Genomic DNA, 14851 nt, shown 5'->3' with positions numbered 1-14851 from the left:
CAGAGAATAGCAGCTTGAATTTGGAATGGACGCTCCACCCAGCGCGAACAATGTTGACAGAGGGGGTGCTTCAGTACTCAGTATGCAGTATATTTGAATAGGTCATGAAGAAATAAAATAATCTAATATTTTATAGATCCATAAATTAACTAGATAACTTAATAGTAATAAAACAATTTTATATATTATATGTGACAGCATTTAAATATCTGTAAAATAACAGTGCTCTTAACCGTTGAAAAAGGCTGCAGAGACAGCCGAAACATGTCCTGAATTAAAGCTGCTGCATTTGGTTATGAAAACTGCCTGGTAGTATTTGTATCAATGACAATACTCTGCCCTCGAGTGCAGTCCTCTGCAGCAATTGTTTTGAGGAATACTTTTAATAATACGGACGCCAGCGGTGACGTCCTGAACTGCACCCCCAGCGATTTGGAGCATTCAGACCAAAACACATTTGCTGAAGGTTACAACTGTGTATTCTGAATCCCCCCGAAGCTTGAACAAAGGCAAGTGTGTGCGGTCTGTAATGAAAGGTACTTCAGAGCTGGGACCACGCAAGGCAGGAGCCTAGTGGAGAGGTGAATGCTAACAAGAACTGCAAAGACTGTTAAATGATTTTAAATTTTGCATTTTTGCAAAGTGGGCTTTCATTTTCTGCTCGCACCATAAAGACACTGGATAATATTTTTCATGATATTGCTCAAGAATTCCTGATGAATTCTAGTAGTGGTGCCGAGCAGGGGGAGTATTTTTACTGTGTCAATGTAGATGAAAACCAACGTGACTGCATTTAAATATCTGTAAATTTACAGATATCGCGCTTCATGAAGTGCGAAGATGGAAAATGCTCTTGCTTCCAGAAAGCGGAGCACAATTGCTTATGGACAGAGAGAGCTGCATGTTTACAGCTCCCTCTGTCCATAAGCAATGCTGGCTCCCGCAGGAGGCGGTGAGCCAGCAGGGACCGCAGGTGCCTTGAGGCTTCCCCCGTGGGTCCCCAATGACCTGGCCATGCCCCGGGGGATGGGGCAATATCAGCCCATAAAAGGGGCCACGTAGGCCCCCTTCCCATTATTTAAAAAAAATGAAGGCCTGGCCCCGGGAGATGGGGTCCCCAGAGCTGAAATAGGCTTGGGGAGGGAGGCCACGAGGCCGCCTCCATTTAAAAAAAATGAAAAAGATAAATAAAGGTCTGGCCCTGGGGGATGGCGTCCCTGGGGCCAATGTTGGCCCAAGGAAGGGGGCCACACGTTCCCACCTTCCTTAATTCTAATTAAAAAGTTTAAAAACGGTTAAGGCTGGGTCCCGGGAGATGGTGTTCCCCGGGCTATAATCAGCCCGGGGAGGGAGGCCGTGCAGCCCCCCTCTCCATAAAAAAAAAAAAAAAGACTGGCACCGGAGGATGGGATCCCCGGGGCTGAAATCGACCTAGGGAAGGGGAGCTACACTCCCATTCCCTAAAATATATATATCTTTTTTTTTTTAACTCCGGCAAGTCGCCAGAGGCTACGCTCCCTTCACTAACTCTCTGCAAACAAGCCTCCTGGTGCAGTGGTGGTTGGGGAGTGAAATTTTCTTGATGGCCGAGGGTCTTTGGGGGCCAACAAGCACGTTGGCAGAGTGGAGGAGAAAAGGGGTGTGGCCCCCAAACACCTCTCAGTAAACCCACTGTGTGGGACTTACTGGAGTTAACAGGAGGGGTAGTTGGCTTCCAAGAATCCTCTGGAGGCAAGGGAACTTCATCCCCCTACTGGCAGTGCCGCAGGAGGCATGTTTGCATGGTGGTGGAGAAAGGGGCATGGCTTCTGACAACCTCTCAGCAAGCCTGCTGTGTGGGACTGACTGGAGGTAACAGGAAGGGTAGGTGGCGCTCAAAGACGTCCTTGAGTGTCAACTACCCCTCCTGTTACCTCCAGTAAGTCCCACACAGCGGGATTGCTAAGAAGCACTCCTGGTACCTCCTGTAAGTCCTACATAGCGGGATTGCTGAGAGATGGTTGGAGGCCAAGCCCCCTTTCTCCACCACTCGACAAATGTGGTTACTTGTAAAAAGAAACATGGAAATTCACTGAAAAAACCAAAGGTTGTAGGGACGTTATAGTTAGGGGCGGATTTCACTCGTACAAAACCAGAGAAATTCTGCAGTTATAGTTACCTGAGCTAACTATGACTTACAGTGCAATGCACTGTTTATGACCTTGTATATTACATCACTCATGACGACATATCAAATCTACATGCTGGGGCAGCCTAACACACCTGTCCCTAAGGAAGGAATGCAGTTAGATAGACTCCAGTAGAAAATAGCAAGTGTGCCAGCAGACCAGAGGGACAAAGCAGGCATGCACCCCGGTAGGGTTTTTGGCATGAACAGGCTTAGAAGCAGTTTTGACGCCTTATAGCTATTGTTTCCCATTTAGATATTGGTTATGCCTTCCCCCTTCCCTGTTTTCAGAGCTCTCTCTACCCCTACCGGGTGATGAAATTCACCTCTGCTGTGTCCTCCATGGCCGCTAGCAAGTCCTCCCAGGCCCTTGCAACGTCTGGGGGCCTTATACCACATTTGACTCTATGTGCAGCATGCTGTTTGCCGCTGTTGCCTACTTTTTCAACTCATGTAGCCAATGGTGGTGCACTGGGCTCACAAACTTATTTTAATTCCGAGGAATTTTGAGTTTTGGTAGCACTCAAGCGAAACCAGTGAAGCGTGGGGCAAATTTTTTTGCCTGCAGTCCAACAAATAGCCCTAATATATACTCTGCTGGAGAGAAGGGTATAATCCTTTACATCACAGTGAGCATTTTTGCCCAGTACAGTCTTAACACAAGGACCACTACTAAATAATATTGTATTGTAGTTACAGCTAAAGTAAGAAAAGGAAAGACTAAGCAAAAACTATACTACTGTGTCCACATAAAACACTAAAGAGGCCATCAAGCAATACTATCCTAAAGATGACAGCTGCACTTATCAAAGACAGATGTGTGAACTATACAATAAAATGCATACAATACAAGAGTTATTCTGATCTCAGTGGAATGACAAAGGGATCATGAAGGCAGTAAAGTCATCGAGAAGTTGTGAAGACGGCTAGGAGGATAGTGGGAAAAAAATCATAAGATCCCCTTCACACTTAATTTTCTGCTGACGATCCATGGGGGACACTTCTCACCAGTTCCTTACAAGGATTGAAATATGTTTATTCACACTCTTCTAGGAAACTATTACAATTATGACCCACTACCGCGGAGTAGCAGAGAACTAGAGTGTGAACTAATGCTGCCGCTTACTCACCCTCCGATGCCAGAAGTGTGAGGGTTCAGGATCCCAGAGCATAAGACAGAAGCGATGGCTGCATCCACAGACGACCCCTGCTTGTTCAGCACTTCGATTCCCAGAGCTGTGCAACGGGCAGCGTCAGAGACTACTGTCCCCTGGTGGAAGACCTACAGGAATACATCAGGGTGCAAAGTTCAAGAAGAGGCAATATACCAGACACTTCTCAGTAGAATAAACATTGTTTCATGAACAACACATTTTTTCTGGGCATGTCCTTGTAATTCAGCAAACACGTGAATTCTATTGCAACTGATTTTGTTTAACACAAATTTAGCATTCTTAATATTCACCGTAGGATATGTACTAATAAAGAACAGCTGAATTATCTGTTATGTTAATGCTACTGATCCTACAATGGGACCATGTTGAATGAAAATGTATGTGATCCTCTACAGGTCTTGAGTGAGGTAAAACACAGTAAAAGCAGCATTTGTTTTCTTTAGTAGACATAGTATCTAGGCATTTTGGTATTTGTTCAGTATATAGAATGTGCTTGTGAAACAACTATTAATCAAAGATCATGCAGCAGTGCAAGTGCTCTACCAAGAGCAGCTAGTACACCTCCAACCTGTTGTAGAAGTTGATGGAATAGTTCAGGCTCAGAGCAATGTGACTTTTGGCATTCCTTTAGAGACTGCTAACTGAGGTGTTAAACACTGAGCAAAATGTTCCTGTGAATTTGGAAGAAACTGTTAGGAACTGAATGTCTGATTTAGTATGGCAGAGGGTTACTCTGTCACCAATGTGAGGGATATCCCGTCAGCCTTATTGCAAGTGCCGTAGAATATAATGCACTTGTAATAAGTTGGATGAGATATCTGTCACAAAACCATGTCCAAAGTTAGCAGAAGGGTCGAGAGAAAGAAATCTGAGGAAACGGGACTAAATTATAGTTGCGATACAAGGCTCCACGTGAGCAAGAAAATGGGAGGAATGGAGAAAATCCCAAGTGATTTACCAACTGGGGTGTGGGAAACCTATTAGTTGAACGGATAATGGTTATACGGCATTTACTGTTTATTTATTTTCATTTACCTATCCCCACAACAGCTGAAAAAGAAAAATTATATTAGTTCTTCATTTGCACGGCGTTTCCATTTTAACACTGGTTACCACACATCACTTTCTTACTTTTACGTTTCGCTAGCATACGCGATAACTTTATTTATGTCCTTCCATTCACACTGAAGATCAGCGCGTCTCTCCACTGAGAACAGCCTCCAATTGGTTGACTCCCGACCACGTGATCGGAAAACACCAACCAATCGCGCTACCTTACACAAAGGATACACCGCGGACTTTTCTTACATCTACCGCGATAGACCACCAGTTCTGGCTGCTTCGCGGGAGACGAGGAAGTGTTCGCGGACTGTCTAAATGTCGAAGAGACGCTGAGCGTCCATTAAGTAAGTTTTAACAGTTTAAATAGAAGCCCATAGATTCATTTTTTACCCTTTATTATAACACAAAAGACAAGGGCATTTATATTCTTTCCTTTCAACAGTATTGACATATTGAAACGACTAAGTCATTCTGAAAGAATAACACGTAAGTGAGGTTGAATGTTGTTTGTTTTTTTGTCACTAAGCACACATTGGGTTGCACTATAGTTTTCCCACAAACCTTCACTTTGTTTATTCGACTTGAATATATATATTCGACTTTGACAATGTACGGTTACTTGAGTAGCATATTTTTCTTTGTCTTGCTTCTAGTTTTATGTCCCAGATGAAGGGCTTTTCAGCCCGAAATGCATTGGACTGAATAAGTGTTTATTTTCATTTGAAAACAACGAATTGTACAAATGAACTGTATGGAAAAGAAATGTGAACTTATGACCATAAAATAAGATTTTCACTTCACGAAAATAAGTATGAACCGTTATTTACATTAACTGATATGGAGTATTCTAACCACATATGCGTGGAGCGCCAGGGGATGCTTCCAACATCCGTTGGGATCACAGTTCTTAATGTTTAATTGACGTCCACGACAAGAGACGCCACCCAGGCAGCAACCTCGCACTTTAACAACATTGACAAAAAATTTCACCTAAAAAACTTTGAATATACTGGCTGTGCAACTCTCCACCACTTGAGTTCTATACGGCAGGGTTGCCACATCTCAAAAATAATGTGGAAGTTCACTAGGAGACAAAGCTGTGCATTACAAATGCCAAGTCTAAATACAACTAAAATGCATGGCATAAAATGCAAAAAAGCAATAGATCCAAAAGTCAGAGCAAACAGCATTTCTGGAAACTTTAAAGGGGAACATCAAGCAATAACTTCTGAGAATTGAGTTAGAACTCCACACGAGGTCGACTATGAGTGGATGTAATCAACAATAGCCAATGAGAGCACTCCCAATCTTGTGCTGTGGCAAGCGTAAGTCTAATTGGAACTGCATTTGTGCACTGTTCGACATTGATAGAGAGTAGCCTGCAGAGCCTGGCAATCAGGCGCCCTCGTCAATTGCTTAGGTTCAATCCTTGAGGTGGTTCAGTACTAACCTTTTTCTAAAGCCTACACAAAGGCATTTTTCGTGGCGCTACAGCAAGTCATGCTGAATGACACAATCTGACAAAAAATGGAATGAATGTGAATTGTGTATGAGAGGGAATCAAAGAACCCCAAGTATGGTCGGAAAGGGAAGCAAGAAATGTTCCTCACCAAGAGAAGACAACCACCATTCTCATGCCTAGAGTGATCGCCTGCAAACAGTGGTCTCTGGAATTCGCAGTTTACAAGCAGGAGTGCATTCACTGGTGGACTCAGTTTAGGATTAAGATGGAACCACATTAAAACAAGCATTTACAATGCAACGGTTTCGCCTTTGAAAAAGTTAGAGCTATTGGCATTGTAAATGACAACATTTTTATATTTATGTGTTGGTTTTCAAAACAGATAAATAAATGGCACTGTCATTTACAATACCAATAGCTTAATCTCTCGCAAATGCCACACACAAACACACAGACCCACAGAGTCCCACACACATCCATACCTGCAGAGCCACACGCAGAGCCAGACACACAGAGCCACACACACACACATACACAGAGCCACAGACACACACAGCCCCCCCCCCCCCTTCCCCCCCCCTTTGGGACGCACCCTCCAGGGCCAGCATGGACGGGAAGTCCTTGCAGTTTGCATAAAATGGAAATACTGTGATGTTTCAATTTAGCTAAAAGCAGTGCAATTACCACTCTTTCACCCGCACACTTGTTCCTCTGGCTGGAATTATGCCCGAAAAGCATTTTATCGATCAGTTATCTTACAATCACTTTTCATTTGTAGGGATCGTTTTAAGCATGTTCTTATGTGAGGGTGTTGGTTATTGTGAACATCATACTTTGAAGCCTTTAATTTGCATCACAAATATTGCAGAGACCCCAGAGGTCTGCCACTGCAGCTGGCATTAACCACAGCTCCTCCAAATGCCAGTGTCTGTATTACTGTGGCAGCATTACTTACAGAAGCTGACATTTTGCACAATTCCAGGTCGCCCGAGCTTTAGGAAAGGCCCCAAAGTGCTATTTCTATTTATGTTTTTATAGTAAATAGCATTGGTTTGCTAAAAAATAGAGAGACAGCGTCGCCTTGTGGTTTACTGTTCTAAATAATTGTTGGTGTTAGGAAACAAGCAACGGTGCCGATCATTGGCAAACACAGCTGTGAGATGCAACGCAGAGGGTGCAAGGGAAAGCGAACAACACCGAGTGAGAGCAACGCGTAGTGACTTGCGCAGAAAAGCAAATGGGGGAGAAAGAAAAATGTGGAGCTGGTTAGGGACGAAAACAGGCGCGAAAGTTACACAGGGGTGGAAAGCAGACAAGGGTGATCACATCACAGAGTGGCTGGAAGAAGCACGCAGGCAAGAGAGTTCAACACAGAGCGCAGCGGGTGGAGAGAAGTACAAAAGGGAGGAAGCTAGAAAACACATGCACTCTAATGGCGTGCTTAACCAAAAATGAAAAAAGTAGCAATTTAAAAGTGAGCAGTGGAAGGACCCAAGTAATGCGTCTGTGCTCCAGGGGAGGGACAAACACAAGAAGAGGAAGGAAATGCCACACAAGGTAACGAATATGAAAGCCGAAAATGAGTGATAATAAAGCCAACCAAAGGTAAGCAATGGACGGGCTCTAATTATACTATATGCTGCATGAGTGTAACTACCATTAGCGCACCAAGTGCAGTGGGATTGGGTCCACTAAACCCTGATACTTGCTTGATGCGTTACCCCAAGAACAGTCAAAGGGCCATTTTCCTTGCTTGCACTAGGGCACGTGGCAGCCTTACTACTCTACTGGTAAGCTGACAATAGGTCTTTTGCAGACACACAGCTTACGTTTGATAAGCAATACCTAAAACCATACACACTCTCTGGGATTAAATTCTCACAATGCACAGGTGTTGTATGTCTGCTATACATAAAATTGTATAAATAGACCACGTTTCTAATTCTGTTCCCATTCATGGACTCTTACATGCTGCTAGAACTATTGAAATATCTCACGTGTCAGTCTAGATTAGAATGTGATGTGTTCATACAGCACTGTACTGCAGTCGTGCTGCTACGGAGAGGTTTGTGTAACAGCTTGCGTTATTTCCCGGGGAAGTGGCAGGAAAGGCAAATTCGACCCTTGCGGGATTGGAACCAATGAGCTGCTGGTTGCATCAGAATCCTGCAACTGGCGCACTCACCACACAGGCTACCTTTCCGGCCTTTAAATATGAATTGGATTCACATTTTCTTGCAGAACCAGTCTGCTGCTGGCATCTCATAAACCTTTGTAAGTGAAGTGCGTGCATGAGTTAAAACGTGACTCAAGATACCTGTAAACCACAGATTGTTACGAAAGAGTAGTTTGAAAGCGTTTCTTCGATACTTCACTAAAAATTACACTTTCTTTTTTTTTACACCCCTATAGCATGCCACATCAACTCATCAACATGTTCAGTCACTCAGGAAATTAAACTTTCTATGGCTCCTGATGAACTAGTCTGAAGAACAGCCATTCTTAAAATCAACAACATTTCATCACGGAGTAGTAACAGTCCACTTCCGGGACCCACCCAGGCCTTTAACTGCTCGTTTACTGCTGCGTCCTGCCTTTGGCCATGTAGACGCTATACAAATAACACATTGCTGTGCGTCAATGTTTACAACAACAAAAGCCACCCATGTGGCACCCCCCTCTCCGCCCACGCACAGCACCACACAGCTTGCCACACGTGCTGCCTCGGCGGAAGCTAGCATGATAGGCAGACCCAGCCCTGCAGGAAGTGGTGATGTCAGCATATCTGGTGCAGATCCAGGCTCGGGATGAGGTCATGTGCTTACTTCTCTTCCCGGTTTCACAAGCGTGGATGACAAGGCGAGATTTAGAGCAGGAGGAAGCAAACGGGCGGGGGGGGCAGGCACGGCGCAGCGCGAGGTAGACACAGGCCGCATGTGTGTCTAGGATGAGTGAGAATGTCTAAGATATGACACAAGCTGCAGAAAGACAACCCCACCCCGGAGTTTGCAGAATTTGTGGCCCCAAACCCTACATTTTGCGGCATTTCTGTTATAGACACAAAATGTGCCTTTCTCAAACATACCTCTCGGCCTGTGGTATTTTACTGCTGAAGCCTCTGACAAGTGACACTGTCTGATCAGGCAGAGTCTTCTGCCCAAAGCGCTTAGAAGCCTGCTAGCGTGCTGAGAAACAGGGGGCCATGCACACTCCCCCCTCAGACATGCCCCCATATAAACAAATACATTAATTCATACCGGCACTCCCCCTCAAACAAATACATTCATTCATACAGGCACTCCCCCATAAACAAATACATTGATTCATACAGGCACTCCCCCACAAACAGGGGGGCAGAGGCTTACCTCCTGTCCTCGGTAGACGCTGCTCGGAAGGCACAGCGCGCCCTGTAGGGATTCGGGGCGTGTTTTTCATGCTCTCCCCTTCCCATTGGCTGGAAGGTAAAATTCCAGCAAATGGGAAGAGGAGAGGGCGGTACTTAAAAAAAGACACAGAAACGCCCCCGAATCGCGTTTTCACGGGGAAAGCGTGATTGACAGCCAATCTCTTCCAATGGCTAGCCTCCATTTATGGAGCTAGCCAATGGAAGAAGGGGCGGATTCAAGTCCCCCATACTGTAAACAAAAGTTTTCGCCTGGGCGTAGCACTGCTTCGCAGTGCTACGGCCAGGTCGAAACCTAAAAAACTCTTCACTGCTGTACCTGTACAGGACTAAACCTTAGAACAGGACTAAACCATGCGGCGATAAGGTAGAATTTGAGATGTCCCCCGCCCAGCAAAAATGGCTACCATATCTGCCGTTGCTATTAAAATTCTTCATCTTCTCTGTGGTCCCAGGAGCAGTGTAGCAGAGCTGAAAATCTCATTCATTTTTGGCAATAAGTAACAAAAGAGTCTGGACACCTGGGCTTTTGTCTGCAATTCTAAACAACCCTGGGACTGTGGTCCTGTTTCTTCAATATGCAAATCTTCAGAGTTAATGGATGTGAAAGTGTGTGATATTATTTCACATTTACGAGTGGCATTTGTAATCATGTTGTGGTAATCATTCATTTAGGACTACCAGTTGCAAAATGCAATGTAAAGGAAAATGTACGGTCAAGACAAGATTTGACAAGGATTGGGCAATAGAAGCTATCGTTCATTGCCACCATATGTAGTTTATTTTTACTCCAATTTGTGACATTTGACTGAAAACATATGCAGATGAGAGTAGTGCTGGAGTCACAGCGTGGGATTTTTGCCACTTTAGAACACAGATATATGTAAACTGCTCCTTCCTCCCTCTCAATTCATTTTAGAGGAGACAGTTGGAAAAGATTTTCTGCTTGAAGGGCTAATCTGTAATCACCTGCAGGAAGAGGTCTAGGCAGTCGCTTAGTACCACTGTGACTCCAACTTCTCAAGAGTGCTTTGTTCTATATAATTTCATGCAAATTTTGGAGAATGTTCTAGCGTGCCTCAATTAAAAAATTGGTACAAAAGGGGGTGGTGATGGACGGGGCATCTGAATCAATCAAACACTCACACCCAGTCAAAAGATCTGGGTTTAATCCATCACCGTTCTTTAGCCCACTCTGCCACCCCAGTTCAGACATGGCTATATGCAAATCAGTCTGACCCTGTGCCTCATGGGAACAGTCCAGCCCGAACTGCCAAGCCATGTCTTCCCTGGACCGGAAACAAGCTTCCGAGGACCGGTTTCTGGCATTCCAGCCGTCTTCAGCCCGGCTTGCTTGAATCCAGTGGCAAAGTGAGCAAGGGACTCACGTCTGAGCATACCCTGCCACACTCATGGCGGCCAAAAGCGGTACAAAAGGGGGTGGGGATGGACGGAGCATCTGAATCAATCAAACACTCACACCCAGTCAAAAGATCAGGGTCAGACTGATTTGCATATAGCCATGTCTGAACTGGGGTGGCAGAGTGGGATAAAGAACGGTGATGGATTAAACCCAGATCTTTTGACTTTGCCACTGGATTCAAGCAAGCCGGGCTGAAGACGGCTGGAATGCCAGAAACCGGTCCTCGGAAGCTTGCTGCCAAGATGACCCTGCAGACTTCAGGAGGAAGGTCAAGAGCTGCCAACTGTCGCCGCTCAGTATGCACGCACGGAGGTGGAGGCTGGACAGGTTCGGGTGGAGGTCTCTCCCCTTACTGCTGTGACAGAAGATCCTCCCGAAGAGACAGTCTGATCGGAGGAACAATGGGCATGCCCAAGAACTTTGGGTACCAGACTCTTCGTGTCCAGTTCGGAGCCACAAGAATGATTTGGGCCTGGTCGTGCTTGATCTTCTTCAGCACTCTGGGCAGAAGTGGTACAGGCAGAAAGGCGTACAGAAGGCCGCAGTTCCACTCGTGACAAAAAGACTCACTGAGCGAGAGCCGCCTTGGAAATTCCAACACGCAGAATTGCTGAAATTGTGCGTTCTCTTCGGTGGCGAACAGATCTAACCAAGAATCTCCCCACTGCTCAAGAGACCTTGCACCACCTCCGAGTGCAGACGCCATTCGTGATCCACTAGGCACCAGCGGCTGAGCTTGTCCGCCCTGGCATTCAGAGAACCTGCCAGGTATTGAACCACCAGGGACATGCCCTGATGTTCGCTGCTTGGGAGGATAAGCCCAAAACTGCGCTGTATCCAGAACTACTCAGATGAAAAAGAGCTTCTGAGAAAGAGTCAGGTGTGACTTCAGCACGTTGATAGTGAACCCCAGTGAGTACAGGAGGTCCACCGTAGTCAGGAGGTGGGAGACGACAGCCCAGGGCGATCTCGCCTTCAACAGCCAGTCGTCAAGATAAGGGAAGACTGGAACCCATGAGCTGCGCAGATGAGCTGCGCAGATGAGCTGCGACCGCCGCCATCACTTTCGTGTACACCCGAGGGGCGCTGGTAAGGCTAAAGGGGAGCACGGTAAACTGGAAATGCTCGTGGCCTACCGTGAACCGCAGGTAAACCCTGTGCGCTGGCAGGACATGGATAAGGAAGTATGCATTCTGGAAGTCTAACGCTACAATCCAGTCTCCGGGGCGAGGGCAGACAGGACCTGACCCAACGTGAGAGTCTTGAACTTCTCCTTCCGGCGGAACCGGTTGAGGGCCCTGAGTTCTAAGATAGGACGCAGGACTTTGTCCTTCTTGGGTACCAGAAAGTAGTGGGAGTAGCAACCACAACCTACTTCTGGCACAGGGACCCTTTCAATAGCTCCCTTGACCAAGATAGCTGCAACTTCCTGGCAGAGAAGGGCCAAGTGATCCTCTGACATACGACTGGAGGAGGGTTGCATGAAGGAAGCAGTAGTCTTGAAGTGGAGGGAGTAGCCCCTTCGGACTATCTACAAAACCCACTTATCCGACGTGATGTTCCGCCAGTGGAGGAGGTGATGGCGAATTTTGCTGCCCACTGAAAGGTAGGACTAGGAGGGCTTGGAGGCTGCTGCAGGGGGCCCCACGGAGTCTGGGTAGCTTGTATGCACGTGGCTAGACTGCGTCGAACATGGTGGGGCACCCCTTCTGTAGCCACGAAAGGGGCGAAAAACAGATTGCTTGGGGTGAGAGGTTGCCGTGAGGCCCAAGGATTTGTCTGCAGCCTTAGAATCCTTGAAGGGTTTGAGCTCCAAGTCTGCCTTGTCACCGAAAAGGCAATGGCCATCAAAAGGCATGTCCAGTAGGGTGGACTGGACATCCCAGAGAAACCAGACGTCTTCAACAAGGCGTAGCGCCTCAAGGCTACTGGTGTGGAAACCGTTCTGCCCAGAGAGTCAGCGGTATCCAGCCCACACCTGATGGTGAACTTCTCTGCATCTTTACCCTCTGCCACTGTGCGGGTGATAACGGCCAAGAACTCCTCCGGGCACTGTGGCAGCACTTGCACAACCATATACCATACTGTATGGGTATAAGGGCCCAAGAGGCATGCAGTGTTCACCGACTGCAGCGCTAAGCTGGTGGACGAAAACATCTTCTCCCCAAGGTGATCCAGTTTCTTGGATTCCCTATCAGGGGGGTAAGTACGGAATACGCCCTTAGTAGACAAGGCTTGGACCACCAAGCTCTCGGGGTTGGGTGTTGGAAGAGGAAAAGTGGGTCGGCTGGGCGGTGGTGTCGGGCAATCATCCTGTCCACAGAAGCCCCTGTGCCAGGCTTGGACCAAGTGCCCAGAAGGACGTTGGTGAGGGCCTCATTAAAAGGCAGAAGGGGCTCCGAAGAGGCCTCTGCCAGTTGAAGCACCTCCATCAGGAGATTAGTCCTGACTGCCACCGTAGGAAGCTAGGACCCAAGGCCTCAGCCGACGTATGCAACACCACTGTGTAGGAAGCTCCCTCCTCCGTAGCCACGGTAGAGGGGGGAGAATGCCAAGGTCTGGAGATATCGAAACCACTGGCATCACCCAGTTCATCTCACCAGTCCAGCTCCTCAAGCTGGTCAGCCAAAGTGTCCACAGACCCCTCCCATTTCTCCTCACCCTCCTCTGGTTGCCACTCGGGGCAAAAGGATGAACAGTGAATGAAAGTACCCTCTGGTGCCAGTACGGACGTCGAGCTACGTCGGTGCGGGACATGTCCAAGTCAGGGTGGGGCTGGGGTCGACGCCGGATGGGGACACAACCGACGTTGTTGGTGGGTGAGGTACAGTGAGGTCGACCGCCGCTGATCCGGATCCAGGCCTGAATCCTCGAGGGCCCTCTAGTGCCGGAGCCGCTGGCATCGAAGACCCAAGGCCCCTATCTGAGACTGCGGGGCCCTAAGGTACGCCGGCGGAGTCGGGCTGTCCAAAGAGGCTGTGAAGCGCTATGTAAAAAGTTCAAAGCTGGGCAGGGGATGCTCCGGCTCTGGGAAAAGGAGGGAAGCGCGGATCCGCCTAGGAAGCAGGTGCCGAGGGCGGAGCCAGAGAGTGACAACGTCCCATGTCGCTTCAGCCGACGAACAGGGCGAAGACGAAGAGCGACTGTGCTCCTTCGCCTTCTTCTTGTGCTTCAACTTACCCGAGGAGTGCAAAGACTTCAAAGACGAATGATGACGGCGGCTCCGTGATCAGTCCCGAGACCTTCCTCTCGACTGGGACCTCGAGCGGCATGCAGCCGGGCCTCGAGAAGCTTTCGCGACCGCTCTAGCAAGGACTTCCGTTTATGGCCCGGCAGTCGAAGCACGACTTCAGGTCGTGGTCGTGCTTCAGGCACCAGAGGCACACGAGGTGCGGATCCATGACGGACATCAGCTTGTGACAGGAGTCACAAGGCTTGAATCCGGCTTGGCAGGAGGACATCCCTTGAGCACTAGGAGTTGAAAACTCAAAAAAGGCATGACAAAAGTCAAAAAAGGTTAGTCAAAAAGTGACTAAGGAGCATGCTCTCCCCGGATCGGCACTAGGCTGGCGCAGCAGCGTCTAAGTAGACACAGTGACATCATCCCAGCGACCACGATGCCCGCAACGGACGCGGAGTCGACCAATGCCACCTACCGACGTGCAGTGGTACTGCTTGTGAGAAGTTGGCCTGATATGTGATGTCCACTATTCTAGCGGGCACCCTGTATCAGTCCAAACAACCCTTATGGTGATGTTTGTAAAGTCAACCTTATAGACCAGCTATCCTAGAGGTAGCATGGACAAAGCAGTCTTAGGCTAAAACTTCAGAGGGCATGTAAAGCCAGCTGTTTTACCATATGTAACCCCTTGAATACCAAATGAAAGGACACCACACAGGATATATATAAAATATATATGTATTTATTTCTAAACAACCCCTCTGAGCTCTTTATGAGATCAGAGGCACAAGCACATAACAAGATACTTAACCATCATACAATAAGTTGCACAAAATACAGTACAGCCCTAGGGGCACTTCAAACCATATATAAAAATAGTGGTATAAGAACCACGTCACGAACAAAGGATAGGCCTATGGCCTGGGGAATCGCTGGGGCTACACTGTACTACCAAAGGATAGGAAGTGGGAGGCCCAC

General features: G+C 47.4%; 1 protein-coding gene across 1 annotated transcript in view; it reads right to left on the bottom strand.

Moving 5' to 3' along the window:
- GGT7 (gamma-glutamyltransferase 7) overlaps window positions 1–14851 on the bottom strand; it is a 377510-nt gene that overhangs the window by 225703 nt on the left and 136956 nt on the right. Inside the window, exon 3 of the mRNA XM_086932278.1 lies at window positions 3298–3449. Within this exon, the coding sequence (XP_086788404.1) occupies window positions 3298–3449 (152 nt within the window). The remainder of the gene's footprint in view (window positions 1–3297; window positions 3450–14851) is intronic.

This window comes from Lissotriton vulgaris, chromosome 7 (genome assembly GCF_964263255.1).
Source record: "Lissotriton vulgaris chromosome 7, aLisVul1.2, whole genome shotgun sequence".
In the NCBI taxonomy this organism is placed as follows: Eukaryota; Metazoa; Chordata; class Amphibia; order Caudata; family Salamandridae; genus Lissotriton; species Lissotriton vulgaris.
Note: the sequence above shows the minus strand (reverse complement) of the source record. Positions and strands in the feature narration are given on the sequence as shown.